Raw genomic sequence first — 15,351 nt, 5'->3', positions numbered from 1 at the left:
AATAGTAACACAATGATCATACCTGGGAACTGTCCTGGGTTTGAGCGTCAGTCCTCTGGGGCATGGTGTGACGTCTGGATGGGGACGAGTGGTCTCTGCCCACTTCCACCGCCTTTGAGATCTAACGCAAGCGCTAGCTCTGCTCCCATACGACCGGTCAACCCCGACCGACCCAGCCCTCCAAGGGAGACCAAAGACCTCCGGGAGATCAGCCATGGAAAGTTCCCAGGTACAACGAGGACTAGCAAAGATACCGACTCATTCTTTAGACGATGATGACCTTTGGACCAAAACCACAACTTCACCGAGGCACAAACTATACTACAACTCTTTCACAGAAGGAAGAACTATAGCCCTATTTATTCTAGATCTGAAGAGGTTTAAACGTCAATTGGGAACTCAGCCTAAAACCCTGCCTTTACACAAACGAGCAGCCCTTCCGGGAGCGATCGGTAACACAAACTTGGTATAGAGAAAAATTCTGTACTTTATACAAATGCATTGAAACATCGAATGCACAGAGTTTTATATCAGTAATAGCTATTTCCAACATTCCCATCCTGAAAATACATAACCTATTTCCAGAAAAGGGGATGAAAATGTTAGGAAATCAAGAAGGAGCGTCTCTCGCGCTGATGGAGACCTTTAATCTCCTCCATTCTCCACCAGCCCGTGGCTTTTGGGAGCTGCGGCTCCTCAACAGTTGGATTTTTTCCAACTGTTTTTTCCAAAAAAGGGGATTTGGGGAAATAATGTGTGCTTGAGAACCAAAGGCTGGTGGACGAAAATCCATCTATATGATATTTAAGCATTTAAAGTTTTTTTTTCTAGCATATAATATTTCCAAACATCCAATTAGTCTTCTCTCCTTACTGGTTGTTCATTTTGTGATTTTTTTTTTATTTTGTCTTTTGTAAGAGCCCCCCCCCCCAAAAAAAAAACAAACAAACAAACAAATTGTCCTTATAGAAAAAATTATCTAAGATTAAGCCTACACCCTGGTCAAACATTATAATAAATTAACGGGACGGTCCCAGGAAGTTAATCTGTGTTACAGTATATACATAATCTCAAATTCAGGTTAAGACACAAGAAAAGAAACGAGGGGTTCTTTCCTCTACTCCTGCGATGCATTCCAAGGCACCATACGACACCCTCCCTGGCACTCGATGAGTTAAAATTGTGATAATTCACTCACTGGCAACATAAAATCGCCAGATTGGCAAATTAAAACTTGGTAAATCTCACAGCAGGGAATAAGACGTTCTCAGTTGCCTGGATTTGTCATAATATCTTGATCTTGTCTAAGAAGTATAGGAAAGAACCAGCTGATGACCCGTGACGAAGCCACTGTATGGGTCAAACAAGCTGTTGCCCGGACACATAGAAACTTTGTTCCAATCAGACCGAATGAAGCTGGCGACATTAATGGAATTGGCCAGTGTTCATACGGATGGCTCTTTGTTGCCAACACTATTCTTGGCTAACTAAACGTTGTAGCCTAAGCCTCAGCGCATCTAATGGGTTAATTCGTATCAGCGTTCTCTCCCCCAACCGAACCGATCTCAAATACCTTTAACCACTTTGTGTCCGAGATATGCTTCATGTACAACCAACAGATCGTCCATCGAAAACCGCTGACCAAACCAGTTCTTGAACCCAGTGCTACGACCGAATCCATACCCCGTCAGGGCTCAAGGTCCCTTTTCCCTGCATTGTTGTGAATGGAAGTCAACACTAAACCTGAATTAAAAACATACTTTAGGGTTAAATCACCTTTTGTGAAGCTCGATATCGGGAAGCCTTACTAGCCACCAAATGTCGAATCGCAGCAGGATTTTAGGAATCACCCAGCGAGAGTAATAAGCGTGGAAATTCCGTCTTACAGAGACGGTTCCACAGAACAGAAACAGTATGTGCGATGTACATTCTTTTCCATAGGCTTTGCAGCGTGTGGACACGGACGGGCTGACAATATGTAGCAGGGCTGGACTTTGCATCACGCAACACACGTTCCTTCTTGAAAAGGCCAGCTGACTGTATATTCAACCTGAAGAGCATTGTCTCCATGGCTGGCCACCAGCTCACCGCGGTGGTCTTCTCCAGATTGTGGTCAAAGCTTTGGGCACATGTCATCTAACATGACACAACCCAACATTCAAGGTATTTCTCACCTGGAGTACCATCTGTTTTAGGACCAGCCTCTTTTTTGTGACAAGTGATGGTCATTTACTAATGGAGAACACTCAACTCAACAAGATCAATTCATGCTTCCAGCTCAACATCCAAAACCTTTGCGTTAAAGAATCTTCGGAACACTAGACAATCCCGGGTGTTCTCGCTCGTGTAACAGAACCAGGTGTACACTGTTCAGGTAAGCAGCTTGCATAGTATGAAGAGACTGCTGTTCAGTTTTCCTTGGTTTGGAAACCCTCCGTACCTTCTCCTTTTAGGACATGCCAAGAATTCTTCCCTCCTGGCACAGTGAAGCTTCCAGTCTAAATAACCCCTGTGTTTATATATATATATATTAATATTAATAATAACAATAGTTATGCTATACCGGTGCAAGAGTTTCAGTGAAATCATCTAAAGTGCTCTTCCAAGGCTATCTTCCCTTGTATTCCGGGTCCTGCTTGCGCTGGCATCAAAAGTGCTTTGGTTGCTGCCAAGTCCACGTATCCATGACCAAGACTAAGGTGGGATCTCGTCCACAGGCGCAGTGCGGTGGTAGAAGGTGCCTCTCGAGGGTTTCCGGTCACGGACACGACGTCTGCGGCTCCGTTACAATGAGTGACCAAGGGCGGGCTGGCTGAAAGCTATACGATGTTCTCTGCCCCAGGCAGGGGCGCCTGGGGAGGTCTATGCTCCTGATTGCTATGCAACTGAGCCAATTGTAACACGGGCATATTGCAAAGCGGGCAGACTTTCCTTACTTCTAGCCATTTGATGAGGCACCTGGAACGGGAAAACACAGAGGAAAACATTCAGTATGGGTCAAAGCAAACAAAAAATAGTAATTTAACTGGGGGGGGGGCATTCACAACTTTGAAATTAGACGCCGACTTTATTCAGACCAAACAGCAAGGGGTAATTTAACAACCCATTGTACAGCGCTACAAAATGGGATGGCGCTATATAAAACAATAGTAATAAATCACTGCAACCTTTTAAAATTAAAATTATATAGATTTTTTTTTGTTCCAAATTCCTTGCCCAGCCTTATATCTGGAGGATGCGTAAATTCTTTATCCACCCTTTTAATTACACTTTATTTTTTTTATTTATAATTTCTTGGGTTTTTTTTTAGTTTTTTTATTTATATATATATATATATATATATATATATATATATTTTATTTAATTATTATTATTTATTTTTTTTATTATTATTATTATTTATATATTTTTTACAATTTACGTGGCAAACAAGCACATTTTTGGATCATCACCGAATGAAAGATTTAAATTTAGATGCAGGAGATGTTCTTAGGACCAGAATCAAAGCATCCACTTACACCATGAAGCCTTTTTTTTTGGACCCCTAGGACTCGTGCACCACAAAGGTATACTTTATGCCCCTCCTGGCTGCATCACTATGTAAAACGTCTACGTGTTGCAATAATATAAGCCGTAATTTATTAATAATTAATAATAATATTTATTGATTTATACAGTGCCAACATATTCTGCGGCGCCGTACAACGGAATGACGTGAAACACGCGCAGACATATTTAATAGCCATCTATCATTATTTTGTCACTTTCCTTTAATAAGTTAACATTTTATGCAACTATTAACCCCTTCCGGGATCCCAAACTCCAGAGGATCTACTTACTTTCGATGAAAGGCGTGTTTGCACGGACATATTCCCAGTTCATCCTTCGGCTTGAATTCCTCTAAACACACAGCGCACATCTACAATACAGCATCGCGGGGGTGATTATCAGAATGATTTTATTACGCCTCGTGTACAAATATTTTATCTTAAAATAAATATAATTTACTGTTATTTAGGTAAATATTTTTAAGGTCACGGTAATGGAGCAAATAAAACATTACAGATCGTAAAAAGAAATCATTGCTTAATGTTCATGGATTACAACGCCGATCCTTTGTATCCTGACCACAAGAGCTTGCAATCGTTAGATAGGCCAACCCCCTATTTCTTCAATGTTATATCTCCTATTGTCACCTTAAGCCCTACATCTTCCCACAGTCTCAACCTCATGTTCTGTTGTTTCCATCACACAATTTGTTAAAATTAACAAAAAATAAATAAAAAAATAATAATAAATTTAAAAAAGGTCCCCTAATTATGAGGACCTTAAATCTGTGACCTACTTAATAGCTTGTTACTGGGTAAATAAATGAAATGAATCCATTGCAAATTTCCAGGTTCTAAATTTAGTAAGAAAACCAAATAATGGATAAAAAGGGAATAATAATAATAATAAATAAAAAAAGGTCCCCTAATTATAGGGTCTTTAAATCTGTGACCTACTTAATAGCTTGTTACTGGGTAAATACATTAAATGAATCCATTGCTAATTTCCAGGTTCTCCAGTTAGTAAGAAATCCAAATAATGGATAAAAAAAGGGGAAAAAATTAAATAAATAAATAAATAAAAAAGAACGTGTTTGTATGGAGCCAAATGTAAAAGCGGCTCTGTATAGAAGAGCCGAACAAAAGCCACCAAAGCGGCAGCAGCTCCCTGCCAGGCGCCTGCGGAGAAAACTTCATAGCCACGAACGGCGTCTAAAAAGCCAAAAGCTTCTTTCCTAAGGTCCTGCAATATTATTATAATAATATAATATTAATATATAATAATAATATAATATTAATATATAATAATAACATAATATATAATATAAGCCAGACACCCACGGCTTCTAAGAACGCAAAACAAATCCTTAGCAAATGCCAACAAATGTGTTTCTACCCCCAAAGAAAAAAAGCATTTTTTTTTACATTAAATAAAAAAATTGAAATTGATCAGACCCATTCAGCCCATTTAGTGTGTGATGTAAAGACTCAGACCTTAGTCTTAGATTCAGGAGCCATATGCCGATCCCATGCATGTTTAAATTCCCTCACTGTGTTAACACCTACCACTTCTGCTGGGAGGCTGCTCCGCTTATCTACTACCCACATTTTTTATTTTTTTTTAATACTGGAAAAGTTTGCTTTAGAAAAAGAACACCTTTAAATACTGACCTCATACAAGTTCAGTTCTTTCACCTTTTCTTTTAATATAACCTAGAAAGAAGAGGAAAAACACGTCAGCGGGAATAAATATCGGTTACCAAAACGCACTGTGAAAATGGGTCCGTTTCCTCTATAACCGGTCAAAAAAGAGAATTCTCACGCACGGCTAACAAGGTATGAAAGTGTTAGCGAGGGTTAAATAAAAAGCTAATAGAAATCTGGAATATTTTTAATAATATAATATAAAAATCATGTCGCGCATCTGGGGACCATGGCTCATCTCATTCAAAAATGTCTGCCCCCCACCCCCAACATAAAAATGTCTGTTTTTATTAATTTATAGGACTACATGCTCCCTCCTTCCCTCTCTCTGCCACCTAAAACACACATTGTTGGCATTTTATTCTTTTCTTTAAAAGTTTATACACAAAAAGCACCGAGTGTTTCTTTTGCTATGGCAACAGCCTATCAGTGTCTGCTTTCGGGTCATGTGACAGTTAAGCATTCCCTGAAAAATTATGAACAAACCTTGGGTCGTTTTAAAACACATGAGAGACCTTGTCAAAGCCCCCATAAATAAATAAAATAATAATTATTTTTTTAATGTTTGGGGGGGGAGTATTTATTATTGGAAATTAAATGCCTGTGTTTAACCAATAAATCTGTGGGACGCTGGAAATATAAACTCTTTGGTTGAATAAACTCGGCTGAGGGACATTTATTTATTTTTTTATATATTGAGTTTTTTCTTTTTCTTTATTTCTAATGATTTTGAAAATCTCAGTCGCCGGTTAGTCATCGTGAAGACATCACAAGAGCTCCCGAAATAAACGAACCTGTTTGTACGCGTAAAGCTCCTTCCGCGCCTGGTGCCTTAACCTGCGAGATCACAAAAACAGGAAAACATGAGAAGGTTTCCAAGTAATAATTTATGGACAAGGAACAGTGAACACGGCACATAAGGCACCACAAAACGCGTATAACGTGAAGACAGGACGGGCCACCAGCCGCGCTCCCTCCGTCGGTGAAGAAAGGGGACAAAGTGCTCTGCGTGGATTAGGGCCACAGGGAAGCCAGGTCCCCCATCTCCTTCTTGCAGCCTTAAGGAGACATGAGGCCCCGTCTTACCCTCAAAGACCGAAGTCAAGGGAGGACCGGACCTTCTATGGTCTCCACCGAGGAGGAGGTACACTGGAGTCTTCAAGGGGACATGGTGGTCAAGGAGAGACGGTGGTCAAAAGGCTCAACCATCCCACCCACCATAAAGCAGAAGTTATAATCATCAGTTCCTTTTACGTGAAGAACATTAAGAGAAATTCCAAAAAGTTGGCCCTCGAGGTCCAAAACATTCAGATTTTTCATTTTAAATAAGCCCCGCGCCTCTTCAAAACTGCAACTTATTGGTGCAATAAAAGGCAGCGTAGGCTTGTTGCGCGGCTTTAATATACATACTACACGTATGAACAATTTACATTCATGCATGATAAGCTGCCACGTCTCCGCAACTTGCTTCACACGCACCCAGGTTACACGCCAAGGGCGACCTGACCTCAGCGAGATTAATGTCACAGGGCCGCGCCGACAGGCAGGTTAATGCGAAACGTCAAAGCTGGCGGCTCCGTTTAATTCATGACGGGCTATAAGCTGCCCTTCGGGGGCATCTTCCCTCACCTCGGTGCATTTAGGCCAAAGGCCGTGGCACACAGACCCGGTTTTATTTGAGTCTCGTAAATCTCTCAAATATTTGGCAATAATCTTTATCACAACATTGAGGTTGATTTTCCAGTCTGGCCGGCCAACACCAATAAAGCGTATCCAGCGCCAGCAAATCCATGTTTACACTGCCAGCTGCCATGGCGTGCCTTGGCATCGAAAGGGGTGGGGGTGGGCGTGGTAGGGCGGGGAGGTGGGTGTGGCATGGGTGTGGCCAGACAGCTGGGGGAGCAACCGTGCGAAAGACGCAGACACTGAGTAAACAAGTTTCCAGGTACGCACGTTACAGAGAAAACAAAAATAATAATACGGCAATAATAATCGTCAAGGAATAATAACAACAAGGCTGCCGGCGGACAGGGCTCCAGCTATGGGCCCCGCAGAGCCCCAGCTCTAATTATTTTATACGCACACATAGCTTTTCCACATATACACCTTATTCACCTCAAGTGAATAAAAAATACCACACTTACTCACACTCACTATCACACACACTCCCTCTCACACCACTTACACATTCACGGGGCGGGGGGCACATAACCTTGCGTTCCGTGTCCCCACTGCGTTCCTGTCTCCCCCGTGCCGGTGCATAATTGTTTACATAGGGGAAGGTTAACCCGGACCGGTCCCTGTCAGACTGGCCCTGAACGATTACGGACCGGCCCCGAGGGCATTTGCACAAGTATTACTCCGAGGTTTTTGGCGGAACGTTTACCTGTTCATATTACATTATATTTATAGAGCGCGGCAGATCACATGGCACTATACGGATTCAGCAGGATGACTCTGGGGATGTCCGGTCTAAATAAAGCTACGGACCTGCGTCCTATTCCGGCCTACGGCAACTAGGACGGCAGGTCCGGGGGGGGGGGGACAGTAGTCTTCCTGCCCTGAAACGGGAGGGGGCGCAGATCATACATCACCTCACTGATCATACATCACCTCACTGATCATACATCGCATCACAGACATATCCTTAGCGGTATCCGGCAGCTCGTCATTACCTGATTAGGTAGCAGCAGAAGAGCAGGCTGAGGATGAAGACGAAGATGGCGGTGCCGAACACCACGATGTATATGTTGAGAGGAAGGTTCTGGAACCCGATGTTAGGCATTCTGAAGCTGTGGTGTTGGAAGTCGGGGCTCATGGGTGGGCTGGAGAAGACAAATCGAAAAACGTCAACACACGAGATATTCGGCTATAAAGAACATCTATGAACAGGCGGCAACGTCACGCCATCAGACATTCATTCATTCACTCAACTCTTCTCCATCAGAAGCTCATAACTCCCAGATGTCCCTGTTTAGGAGGGACAGTCCCTCTCTCCTCCCCTGATGCCCCTCTTTTCTAGGAGGTCAGAATGTTTGCTGGGTATGAGGGTATCGCAGGGTTCTACGGCCCTAAAAGCCCCCATAACGTGTATAGAAACAGCAGGAAACGGCTTTATAAATAAAATACGTTATTCTTCACGACACTAGGTCACACCTGCCGCGGTTACGAACAGCCCGAGTATACAGAGCGCGTTTGGCTACACGCCTGGCCCAAATCCACACACCCAAAATCGCAAGGAATTTGGACGGTTTCTCGACTGGAACCAAAAAAAAAAGTTTAACGCTTTCAGAGCAGGACAGCAAAACAGCAGATCGCAGAATGTACAACTGGGGCACAGAAAGGGTTAACACGCAAATAGTTTGAAATAAACCCAAAAGCTTTTCCACTATAAAAAACCCCTTCATGACCAACTTTTACATTTAAAAAAAAATATATATATATTATTATTTGTTAATTTACATTTTTGGGTTTTTTCTCCCCCCCCCTTTTTTTTTTTTTTTTTTTAAAAAAAAAGAAAAAAAAAAAAGGGGAGAAACTCAATCTCTCCCTCTACGCACAGATCTCCCGCCGGGTACGTGCAGCCCCGCGCTCCTGATCTCAGTTTGTTCAATCGGCCAGCAGAGGTGATCCAAACAATTCCATCCAAAGTGATTACTGAGATAAAACACAATAGAGGAACAAGGTATCTACAGGGTTATTCCTCCCCATTGTCACCCCTTTCCCGTCGTTAAGATGCCGATTGTCCTTGCCTGCAGCTTTCCCATAAGGGAAACATTAGAAAAGGAGTGTCCTGGAAAATACGGGACTCTTAGCAGCTATAAATGGGCTGAAATAAGTGAAATAACTTCAGGACGGGGACCCGATTACCACTGTATTCAGTTACGCGACGGCGACAGTGCCCCCTACTGAAAAGATTGTAAGCCTTGAGGGCAAAGAGGAAATTGACGCTCACCCGTGTTCGGAGACAAGCGGAATATACGCTCAGCAGACGAGGACCCAAAGGACAAGTGCCGTGTTTTACTTTCCCGGACTGGCTTTGTTGGATCGCTGCTCGGCGTTACGCCCTTCCAGGTGGCTGGAAAATTCCACTGGAGCCGACAGGCGTATTATTACACGTGCTGTTATCACGCTCTGCAATATCATCATTATTACTACAGACATCACCTCGATGAGCGAGCGGGGAGCGTGGGGTTAACATTAAAGAGAGACTCTGCCGGCGCACTGCCAGCCTCTCCTGTATTCCCTGGTGGAAGCGATGCTCGCCGTACGGGACCGGAGCAGGGCCGGCGAGGTAGCCCTGGCACTTTAAGGCCGACGGCTGGATATGCCTAGCCGCACGTTACATTGTAACGCTCACGCAGGCGTATCTGCTAAGTGGTTGCACACTACAGCACCCGATCTGCCACTGGAGCACCGCGGCCCCACGGGCCAGTCCGGACACGCTCCGCGTGGAGTGTCATAGAAACCCTACGCTTTGGCACAAGAAATTATAGGGGGCTTCAATATTTTATTAAATAAAAAAAGCATAAATCTCTCCATATATATAAAATCAATCTTTAAATTTTTTTTTTTAAATATAATTTATATATATATATATATATATATATATTTTTTTTTTATTTTTTTTTTTGGGACAGTCATAAATCTTTAGTATCTTTCCTAGAGCAGAAGTATATTTTAAAAAAAATAATAACAAAAAAATAAAATATATATATTTTTTTTTCTTTTTTTTTTTAAGGGAAGGTTCTATTAGTTAAATAAAAGAGAAGCGAAGTTGATGGTGAAGAAGGGGGGGGCGAAGATGAATTACGGTTTATTGAAATAGGATTTGGTTCAATAGGAAGCGCTTTGATTTTAACCCCTTCATGACAAAGCCCGTACATGTGCAGGGCTCACAATACATTGCCTTTAATGGGCTTTTTTAGGACAACCCGTTGTCCTTACGGGGTTAAGTTTGGCTTTCTGTTTCTGTTTTCACAATACATTGCCTTTAATGGGCTTTTTTAGGACAACCCGTTGTCCTTACGGGGTTAAGTTTGGCTTTCTGTTTCTGTTTTCATGATTACTGCGGCGTTAAACCCCACAACCCGATAACAGCCACAAGAATCACTCGCAAGAACCCCGGAAGAGAATACGCTGCATTTCTAATAATTCTACATTCAAGTTCTAGTAACAGTCCGAAGGGTTAACAGAGACTTACATACATGTACCGGGGCAGAATGTTTAAGGACACATGTCCCACCAGTATAGCCACACAACCAATACTATTTATCATTATTATTAATATTATTATTATTTCCCCCTCCCCCTTGGCGCTAGTTCATGGGCCCCGCGATATCTGCAGACGGCAGTCTGACTCTGTAACAGCAGCAAAGAATCACAGCGGTGACCAATAGAAGTTTATCACTACAGCGCATGCTTTATTAGGCAATAAACACCAATTACACCCAAATAATCAGCCCGCTTTACCACCGGGACACGTCCGGGCGAGATCCCTCGCTAATCGCGTTACACAATGACCCACTTTACATTTAAAGGGACCGGACCCCGTTCCTCCGCCGGCAGATAGCGTGCGCGCCGGCCCCACATTGTATTCACTGATCGCTGGTGATAACAGCCGGGACGGGAGCGGCGGCCGCCCCAACGCCTTTCAGTTTCACTTTTCTAAAACACACAAAGCGGTTTCCTAGTTGCTAACACAAAACCAATAAATGGTACGTTTTGGGGAGGGTTGAACAGCCTCCCAGCAGAAATGGTAAAGGCTAACACAGTACAGGGGATTTAAACATGCATGAGCTATGGTGATACAAAATATTAATTAGTGACATTTAACTCCATACACAGGGCTGGAAACTTCCACTTGTCCACACGGCCCTCACTCATAAGACTTACGTACGTTTAAATCCCCTTGCTGTATTAACATTTACCACTTCTGCTGGATGGCTGTTGCACTTATCTACCACCTTCTCAGTAAAGTAACACTTCCTTGCATTACATTTTTATATAGATGCTACAAAGTAACACTGGACCTGGAATAGGTACTATTGTGTATATAATATATTATATATTGTATATATATATATTATATATAGTATCGTGTATATATATTGTATATGTATATATTATATAGTATCGTGTATTGTATATATTATATCGTGTATATATTTATTGTATATATATTTTATTGTATCGTGTATATATATTATATAGTATCGTGTATATATATATTGTATATATATTATATCGTGTATATATTTATTGTATATATATATATATTATATTGTATCGTGTATATATTATATAGTATCGTGTATATATATTGCATATATATTATATAGTATCGTGTGTATATATATATATATATATTGTATATATATATTATATAGTATCATGTATATATATATATATATATATATATTGTATCGTGTATATATATATTGTATATATTATATAGTATTGTGTATATATGTTGTGTATATATATTATATATATTGTATGTATATTATATATTATATAGTATTGTGTATATAGATATTATATAGTATTGTGTGTATATATATATATATAACTACCAAACATGAAATAAATATAAAACCCACATTTAAACATCAGCCCCTGAAACATGAATAAATGTAAAAAAATAATGTAAAATAAAAGAAAAAAATAATTAAATTAAATAAATGAAGTTCTGGACCCTGGAAATCCCCTATTCTTTTGCATGCAATTATTTTGTCCGGGTTCCAGAGTTTCCTTTTCCTAGAAGAATATTGTGTTTCTGGGTAAAGAGAATATTAACGCGTACCTTCGCCGGCTCCCATTGTGTCTCCCCGTGTGGATAAGTACAGGCGGAAAGAATTGCATTCTGTATTACGAAGCGCGGCCGGCCCTCTGACTTCTGTTTACATGCGAGTTGGGCACAGAGTCAGATAGAAGTGACTCATTACCCTGGGGGGCGGAGACAGCCAATCATGGGGTTTTTTTTGGAGGGGATTGTCTAAAAAAAAAAAAAAAAAAAAAAAAAAAAAGTCAGCTGACCACAGCCAAGCTATGATGTCATCCCTAAAGGATACCATCATTATTAAAAAAAAAAAACCAGAGGGATGAATCTTTTATAAATATTGGCTTTTAAACGCTTTTGATCTTCCGCCTTACAGATTGTTTGGACTTGAAACACAGTTTCCCTTTACTTTGTAATGATGTCGCCGTCCAACCCCCCGAGAGTCTTGACTTTGACATGTCTTGATGTCATATCACCCATATAATGTAAGCTGCGTGTGCTATGACATCATATGAACCAAGTCTCCGCCCAGAGCGCTTACTTTCCACCTATCGGCCATAAGAAGCTGCTTCGCAGAATAAGACTACCCCGGATTTATCTCATTGGCATGAAATACGCATTAGTAAAGGGCCCCTGCAAAATGCATCGTGAATGCACCTCGCGCTGTTTAGTGAATCACGCCCACTGTCTGTGTCATTTAAAAAAAATATTTTCTTAGCAACTAAAGAAAAAAAAAAGAAGCAAAATTACCAAAATATATAAAATCGCTGACAGCAACAATGTATAAAAGCCGCAGCAAAGCCGGGTTTAAAAGCCCCGCCTATAATAAACCCCCCCGTACAGCCTTAAATCGAGACTTTTAATCCATGCGATGCCTCCTCCGAGATTATAACAATGAGTGAGAACGATCCGCCGACAGGTAGAAGCCTGTACTCCACAAAATGCAATTCACTCATCCCATGATGCTAAGCATTTACTGGCTGGGAGTGCTCGGAATGACAGTCATCGGGGGCTGTTTAGGTTATAGTTTTCCTTATTGAGCAGATTAAAGGGGGGGGGTATCCTGCAAACTCCTGGTTTAGTTAATAAGGCTCTATATGATTTTTCCAGATCTAAGCTGGGATGCAAGTCTGTCTACTAAGAGGGTAGTAGATGAGTGGAACAGCCTCCCAGCAGAAGTGGTAGCGGTTAATACAGCGAGAGGGTTTAAGCATGCGTGGGATAGGCTGAAACTGAAGAAATAAAACACGGTTTAGATGCTAGGACCTTTCGAAAGGTGAAACCGAAAAGGCGTTGGGGCGGCCGCCGCTCCCATCCCGGCTGTTATCACCAGCGATCAGTGAATACAATGTGGGGCCGGCGCGCACGCTATCTGCCGGCGGAGGAACGGGGTCCGGTGCCTTTCAATGTAAAGTGGGTCATTGTGTAACGCGATTAGCGAGGGTCTCGCCCGGACGTGTCCCGGGGATCCTACTAAACGGTGCGTCGGGTGTAAGAGGTAGCGACTGCGTGCGCTGGTAGGATCATTGTGTTTGTCGGTGTAATAGCTTCACGCCGCGCACAATGATTTATTGCTGCTGTGGCAACACCAGACGGCCGTCCGTAGGTATCGCTGGCCCCGCTCGTGACCTGGCGCTGAGGGGAAAAGGGTCCGAAATCTAAACTGGTTCTACAAAGCGAAGGTAAACCGGAACTCGGACCACAACGCGGGGTGCATCATGGCGGAGGCCGAGAAGCAGCCGTAACGGCCCAACGCCCAGACCGGCTCCCTCCAAGAGCGTCCGAAGACCACCTCCCCACCGTCTATAACAAGGTGGTCCACGTCTTGAATGAGATCCCTCCTGAAAACGAATCATTCCCACCAACACGCGGCGAGGGTCCGGGGCAACCGGAATATCAGGGCGCAGAAACCTCGTCGCCCCACCTGAGCCCCCCCCAACCAACGCACCTGTGCCCGAGACCTCCAAAAACCGGACTGTCTCCCATTTGGACCGGTGGCCAGGCCGCCCCGTCTACAGAGGATCGCCCCAAAGTCAGGAGTGGAATCTGGAAGAAACCAACACCACACGGTCACAAAACACACCCGAGCGATGTATAATCTAATACCGGGTTCCTACAGCCAATACATCTGCTTCACCGGACACGTCGGGGGCTCTTCTACGATAGGAGAGACCACCCTGTGCCCCTCCAACAACAGCCCCTCCGATAACACACGCCAAGAGTTCCTGTCTTACGCGGGCATTCATGCGCTCCACTGATTTAATATCGGAGCATCGCGATTGGTGAATCCCTGCTTGAATACAGGTGACTCCGTTCAGAATATACCTTCCTGTCATTAGAACGTAGCTGTTGGTACGGTAGCACATCCGTGTCGTCGGCACATGACCTCATCACCCGGAATGTGTTAATGTGATTACACGCTGGCTGCGCGGCTCGCTGCAAGCATGCGCTGGCGATGATAAATCACTCTCCGGGGGCCACAGCACTTAGGAATGTGATAATAGCAGGATATATAAAGCACTTCCTCGCTGCGGCACAACGCGCTACACGGTCGGAAATAGATTTTTTTCGTTTTTACTAAATATACACCTACTAGGAAAAAAATAAATCCCCTTTATCAGATACATCAGAAAATACATTTCTAGTTTTTCCCCCGTAATATAATGTTTTCAGGCAGCTGCATATCAGCCGTTTGTATGATTCTCGCTCTGTTATCTGACCCCCGATCTACTAAACACCCCGACTCCTTATCATACTGCCTGTGGGGAACAATAGAATGACTCGGTCTTAATCACCAACAGGACTCTCTGACTAATATAAGTCTATGGAGGAAGGGACTTCATTGGCATTGCCATAAAGCATCAGCTCGCTCTACAGAGGGAGGCCGGGAGTCTTTCGGAGTCCAATTAAAGGGTCACTTTTAAATCTGTTTTTAACAGTGTAACTAAATGGCTCCAGGGGTTCCGTGCCACCCAAGAAACCTAGAACGTGGCCCATCTAGTCCCCGTTTCTCCTGCTGTAAAGACTCAAACCTTAATCAGTCGTTGGTCTCGTCTTAGATTCAGGAGCCGTATGCCTATCCCACGCATGTTTAAATCCCCCCCCGCTGTATTAGCCTTTACCACTTCTGCTGGGAGGCTGTTGCACTTATTTACCACCCTCTCATTACATATAAGCCTCTGAATCTCTAGTTTTAGAATATGAAAAATAATAATTTCTAAATTATGGACTTTTTAACCCTAAATCTGCACTATAGTAGCTGTAACAGGGGTAACAGGGGTAAGTTATTCCAGGTGCTTACATGGTTTGGGGAGTGGG

General features: G+C 42.7%; 1 protein-coding gene across 3 annotated transcripts in view; it reads right to left on the bottom strand.

Annotated features, from left to right (window-relative positions):
* Positions 1-2,205: 2,205 nt before the first annotated feature.
* Positions 2,206-15,351, bottom strand: part of RNF24 (ring finger protein 24) — a 35,780-nt gene continuing 22,634 nt past the window's right edge. The window contains exons 2-7 of one of the 3 annotated variants that reach the window (XM_053458125.1): positions 13,982-14,079; positions 7,928-8,077; positions 6,047-6,089; positions 5,220-5,261; positions 3,840-3,919; positions 2,206-2,958 (exon numbers count right to left, since the gene is read on the bottom strand). In XM_053458125.1, coding sequence (XP_053314100.1) covers positions 2,820-2,958; positions 3,840-3,919; positions 5,220-5,261; positions 6,047-6,089; positions 7,928-8,077; positions 13,982-14,019 — 492 coding nt within the window. In that variant the 5' untranslated portion in view covers positions 14,020-14,079 and the 3' untranslated portion in view covers positions 2,206-2,819. Of the gene's footprint in view, positions 2,959-3,839; positions 3,920-5,219; positions 5,262-6,046; positions 6,090-7,927; positions 8,078-12,057; positions 12,137-13,981; positions 14,080-15,351 lie in introns of those variants that run through there. The other 2 variants (XM_053458124.1, XM_053458126.1) reach the window with 2 other exon arrangements.

This window comes from Spea bombifrons, chromosome 1, assembly GCF_027358695.1.
Source record: "Spea bombifrons isolate aSpeBom1 chromosome 1, aSpeBom1.2.pri, whole genome shotgun sequence".
NCBI lineage: Eukaryota > Metazoa > Chordata > Amphibia > Anura > Pelobatidae > Spea > Spea bombifrons.
Note: the sequence above shows the minus strand (reverse complement) of the source record. Positions and strands in the feature narration are given on the sequence as shown.